Genomic DNA, 6000 nt, shown 5'->3' on the forward strand with positions numbered 1-6000 from the left:
GTTGTATACTAGTGGGTTCTCAAAGTGTGGTCCTGGACTCCTGAGAATTTTCAAGACCCTCTTAGGGGCCACATGAGGTCAAATGATTCTCATAAATAATATTAAAGTGTTACTTATATTTTTTATCCTCATTCTCTCACAAGCATGCATTAGAGTTTTCCAGATTCTACATGATGTATAATGTAACCAGAGACTGAATGCAAAAGCAGATATGAAAATCCAGCTGTCTCCTATTATGCTAGACAACAGTTGCAAAAATATAAAATAATGCTGCTCTTTTTACTAAATTTTGTTTTGAAAAGATATTTTATGGAAACTATGGTTTATGTTAACAGGTAATGGATTATTTTTATTTGTAAGTGATTTAATAAATACACATTAAAAAAATTTTCCGTTTTAATTTCTGGTACAGCAACTTCAATAAACGTGAGCCATAGCAACAAAAGCTCTTTGGGTTCTCAATAACTTTTAAGGGTAAAGGGGTCCTGAGAACAAAAAAGTTTGAGAACAGCTACAGTACACAATTACATAACCTAACACACAGTGCCTTCCACAGATAAGAAGCTCAAGTTAACTCTGAAATATAATTACTTCTTAGACCCTCTCATCTTGTTGAGTAATATATCTCCTTGGAAAGCATAATTCAGCATGAAGCCATTCTATACTAGGCCCTATTTAAGGGGCTTTAGATATTTACGTATGTAGAGTCCTCTTTATAAAGATGTTCTGACGTATAATACTTCCTATTGTTTGAATAGTGTTTCTTAACATTTTTCACAAAAAATGCCTTATTCATCCTAACAGCAACCTGTGAAGTATTACCCTTTTTACAGATGACTTCATGAAACTGATGCTTAAAGGAAACAGAACTACTTGTCCAAGGATGTACTGCTAGCTAATAGGGCCTAGGGATGTTCATCTTTTGCAATTGCTTGGCTGCTTTAAAGCTGTTTCACTGTGGTGTAATTCCAACGAAAACAGGGCAAGGGCATTACTTTTATTGTCCCAGTGCCAAAACAGGGATTTTTTTCGCTCATTAATAAGAACATAATCAGACACAATAGTCAGTCACACCATTATTCAACACATTGGCTACCCTTTGGTTCCCTACCAAAAGAGAGATAGAGAGATAGAGATAGAGAGAAAATTCAAGAGTGTTGGAGGATAAATACCAGAATATATAATCCTCCAAGATGATGAATTAGTTAAGGACACACACACACACACACACACACACACACACACAGATAAGGACTCACAGATTTACTAATCATTTAATCACTGAAACAACAGGCAGGTAAGAACAAGATGGAGCCCAATACAGTAACATTAGATTAATGAATGGATGGATGCCAATAGGTTCAATTTACAGAATGGAATATGGACAGAAGAAAATCCCCACATAAAGTTAAACTTGCTTTATTGGTCTACAAACCCAAGCAAGAGGCAAAGTACCATCCTACCCCTTGGACAGAAATTATCCCTCCATTTGGGCTAGAAACGTTCTTGTTACCAGCACAAGTCTCTAGTTATGCTCCATTTTAACTTACATTCCTCAAGAAATGCCCACTTTTCTGCATCTCTTTTCCACGACTGACAAAGGCAAGACTGACTCACAAGAGGTTATCTGCCATTTGCATGTGCCCAGCGAGGCCATTTTAAAATTTGACGTGAAAACAACAACAACAAAACAACACAAAAACAGAATTGTGCTAACTGTCCTGTAGTTTATTTACAACAGATGAGCAAGAGTAATTTCATCATTCCTCATGAGGTATGCTTTTCCTAGTGTTTACTTAGGCCATTTTTTTTCAAATCTCTTTTGGAAAAAAATTAAAAGTTACAGTTATAGTATCACAGCTATAACTACAATTGTAGCTAATGCACCAACAACCAATTTTGTAAAGCAATTCGATGCACCTTTATTTGTTGTTCCATACTCAACATTCACTGCAAAAGATGTGTTCATATGTAAGAGCTAATTTATACAAGTTTCTGTACCCTCATAAAAGAACTGCAATACCGCACTGTAAAACCAATTAACCGGTTGATCTTTAAAAGGCTTCTTGCAGAAAAAAAACAATCCGACTTTACAAAGGCAAGCAAAGCACCAAACCTCTAAGAGGTCCGAGGGAACCGGGGTTATTTCTATTCCTTATCCCAGAGCATATCTTTCTTTGTGGCGTTACCTATGTTTTCCTCCAAGGACATGATTACCATTGAAGAAGAAACCTGTCAAAAGTGTTACGGCAGCCTCTAAACTACCTTCCCAGCAGCAGCCCGTAACGAGAAATGTCACACTGCTAAATCGTACCAGGGCTGTGTGCCTAGATTTCTGCAAATAAATTTTAAGGTTTTTGTAGGGCACCATTCGAGTTTTTCCCTACAATCCACGCTACCACGGACCGTCTCAAATCTAATAAACAAAGACTCTAGCGGCGGCACCAGGGCCCTACCAGGAAGTAATCAATGCGGTGCGGCCGGTGCGATCCTAAGTCGGCGGAACAGACAATAAGAGGGCACTGGGGTTTCCAACGGGCCGGCAGAAGGAGTTCATTTGCGTAAGCGATGCAAAAGCATTGCATAAACCTAATAATTGTTACGCCGCACTTGAACTCGGGAACCCCAGCGCAGTTTCAGACCACACAACACCCTCCAGGCCATCGAGCCGCCCTCCCAAGCGGCTGCTGGGTCGGCCCCCGAGCTTTCCGGGCCACAGCTTGTTTTCAAACTTCACCCTCCGCGGGTGATGAAAGACTCCAACCTCGGCCGCCCGAGCGCTGAGCGCTGAGCACCGAGCACCCCCCGCGGCTCGGAGCTCCCGCCCGGCACAGATCGGGTTGCCTGCGGGCAAGCGGAGGGCAGCGGGGCTGGGGCCAGCGGCGAAAGGCCGGGGCGCCCCGAAGCCCAGACAAAGCTGCGCCCGGAGAGCGGCGTCTTCCCGTCCCGCCGAGGGCGCGACGCCACTCGGGCCCCTCCACACGTGAGACCGCCCTGTGGGGGCCGGACACCCTCCACTACCGCCCCCGACCCGGCGACTCGGGCGAGCACAGCCCCAGGGCGGGGCGGGGGCGCAGCCGCAGGCCCGGCTCCCGGTGCGGTGCGTCGCTGCCCCCACGCGCTCGCGGCCCCAGCGGGCTCCCGCCCCGCGCGGCCTCCCCTTCGCCGGCCCGACCGTCGGGCCGCGTAAAACAAAGGAGCCGCGGCCGCTCTGCCCGCCGCGCCCGCCCGCGCCCGCCTCACCGCATACCCTCCGGGGCCCCCGCAACCGGCTCGCCCTCATCCCTGCCGAGTCCGCGCGCCGGCCGCCCTCGGCCCCTAGACGGCAGGCCCGGCGGAGCCGGGGCCTCGGGTGCGCGGCGGGGCCGCCTGGGGCCGCACTCACCGCTGCAGCACCACGACGACGGGGAGCCGTTGGGGAACTTGGCTGAGTCCGGAGCGATGCAGACGCTGGAGCTGAGGTGCGGACACTCCATGGCCACGAGGAGAGGGGCGAGGAGGACCGAGGCTCGGGGTCCGGGCGAGGTGGGGGCGGACGGACTCCTAAGGCTCCGTCTGGGGTCGCTCCTCGCTGGGCGCTCGGCCGAACGCGGCTGCGTCCCGAGCCCTTGCGTCAAAGAAAGCAAAGGCTTCCGGGCGCCGGGTTTTCTCGCCCGCCGTCTCCAGAAGCACCGCTCCGGAGAACTGGACGCTCCGGGATCCGGGTTCTGCCGCCACCCCTAGGCGGGGGCTTCCGTCTTCCCAGGCCGGCCACGCCCCTCCCCTGGACAGGCCACGCCCCATCGCCCAGCTCCGCCCCTTGCCACTCCGCGGGGTGGGGTCCTGCCGCGCCGGAGCTCCCCCGCGGGTGTCCCAGAGTCAAGCTGCGCTCCTAAATGACTTTCTCAACTCTGCCGCCCGGGGCGGCCGCGGCTTCCCCCAGCCCCTGGGCTCCAGGCGGAGACACGCCAGTCCGGTCCACGGTGTTAACCGCGGCCAGCGAGCGCTCGCACTCACAAGACTGATTGATCCTGCGTGGTGTGCGGTGGTCTGACTACACCGCGGTAGAAAATCTGGCCATACAAGAAAGTGTGAAAGAGACAAAAAAAAGAAGAAGAAGAAGAAGAAGAAAGTGAAGGAGAAAATAAAACCACTCGGGCCGACTCGCACTATAGCCCCCATGTTACACAAGACGACACAAGCTCAGGTTTAGAGCCTGCCGCCTCCCCCCGCGGCCCAGCGGGCTGCAGAGCAGTATTGAGTGTTCTCCTGGCGGCAGGTGCGATGCTGACCAGGTTCTAGGTTCTGAACACGTGGCCTGAGCCAGTCACCTGGGTGCTGCGTGACCGGACCCGCTGGGGCGCCCACGAATCTGAGTTCAACCCCTGTCGTTGTGACTCACCTTGTGCATTACCTCAAGCACGTGGTAGGACTTCCATACCTCACCCTACACTGGGCGTTTGAGAGATGCCTAACCAGGCTTGCTGAGCGCGAGGTCCTGGTAGCCAGCCCATAAAAAGACAAGGGATCTAACTTTTGTTAAACACCTACTACTGTCTCCCAACCAGGCACTTGCCACACAATACCCATTTAAACCTCGCTCCACCCTGCAAGCTGCAGTTAGTGCGCTCGCGCGCGCGCGCACACACACACACACACACACACACTCTCTCTCTCTCTTTTTTTTCCTGCGGGGAGGGGGTGGGGGGGGGACTGATTCTGCCTGTAATTGGTTAAGGCGTGCGGGAGGGGGGTGGGGGGATAGGATCCTCGACGCTGACCTCTTCGTCCAAAGTGAATAGGGAAAGCTGCAAGGGGCCTTTTGAGCAGGCGTTACACCCAGGCGAGCCTGCGATCTCTCTGGGACAAGGCCTTGAGGACCTTTGGGGCTATTACAAATACTGATTCGATGTTGGAGCTCCTTGTAAAACCCGGCGAAGGAACAGCAAGGCCAGGAAGCGAGCAGGAGGAGGAGGATGTGGCAATCCTGCGGGCAGGAGGAAAGGAGGAAGGTCAGGAAATGATTAACCGGGTTGGGCCGGGTAGTGGTTAGAGCAGGGCACCTCCCTGCAGAGCAGGAACAGCTCAGGGACGCCCTCTCGGTTACTTCCCACGCCTCGCCACCCCACCCCTCACCGCACCCCACCCCCTCCACCCTCGGGTCCCCCAGCACCATTCGCTTTTTGCCTAACGGTGTCCACTCACCTGGGGCATCTGTGCTGACCCTGTCTGCCAGTACTATTTCCGATTCCTCAGTTAACTTTCCACGTTTTGATTATTGTTCGCTTTCCAAGTTTTGATTGCTGTTATAGAGCAAGCTTTAGTTTGGGATTTTATGACAGTAAAGAGTTGGGAGCCCTAACTGGTTTGGCTCAGTGGATAGAGCGTCGGCCTGCGGACTGAAGGATCCCAGGTTCGGTTCCAGTCAAGGGCATGTACCTTGGTTGTGGGCACATTCCTAGTAGGGGTGTGCAGGAGGCTGCTGATCAGTTTCTAACTCTCTATCCCTCTCCCTTCCTCTCTGTAAAGAATCAATAAAATGTAAAAAAAAAAAAAAAAAAAAAAGACTTGGGAAAAGTACAACTTTAGTCCTCCCAATCCTTTCTTTTTCTTTTCTTTTTCATCTGTAAAACTGGGACAGTAATGCTTATTTGGCAAGGAAGACGTGAGAGTTCGTGTGAATTGCTACCACGTGGTAAGTAGCAAGTAAATTATAGCTTTTAAAATTATAGCAGGTGAGGGAACAATTAGGAAAGGGGATGATAAGTAAATCTGACTTTTGCTCAACTTTTCAGCCCTCTCCTATCAACTGATTTTTTTTTCAAGGTCTGGCTGAACCAACTTCTGTCTCCCTCTGGACACCTACCCCATTTAGTATCCATGCCCCCAGATTTAGGCCAGGAGGGATGCCCTGCCCCATGCCATCTTCCATGTTGGCATGCAATGTGTCTTTTTCCACCCTCTCAGAGCCTCAGTTTCCTCATTCTCTAGACTTCATCTTAAACATCACTTCCTCAGGGA

General features: G+C 50.9%; 1 protein-coding gene across 2 annotated transcripts in view; it reads right to left on the bottom strand.

The window, feature by feature from the left end:
* USP3 (ubiquitin specific peptidase 3) overlaps window positions 1–4480 on the bottom strand; it is a 105191-nt gene extending 100711 nt beyond the window's left edge. The window contains exon 1 of one of the 2 annotated variants that reach the window (XR_013996176.1): window positions 3386–4480. Coding sequence is in view for 1 of the 2 variants with exons in the window: in XM_081094434.1 (XP_080950560.1) it covers window positions 3386–3476 (91 nt within the window). In the remaining variant the exon portion in view is untranslated. The remainder of the gene's footprint in view (window positions 1–3385) is intronic. The other variant, XM_081094434.1, reaches the window with a different exon arrangement.
* Window positions 4481–6000: the final 1520 nt, after the last annotated feature.

Source organism: Myotis nattereri (genome assembly GCF_964212035.1).
Source record: "Myotis nattereri genome assembly, chromosome: 1".
Classification (NCBI taxonomy): domain Eukaryota; kingdom Metazoa; phylum Chordata; class Mammalia; order Chiroptera; family Vespertilionidae; genus Myotis; species Myotis nattereri.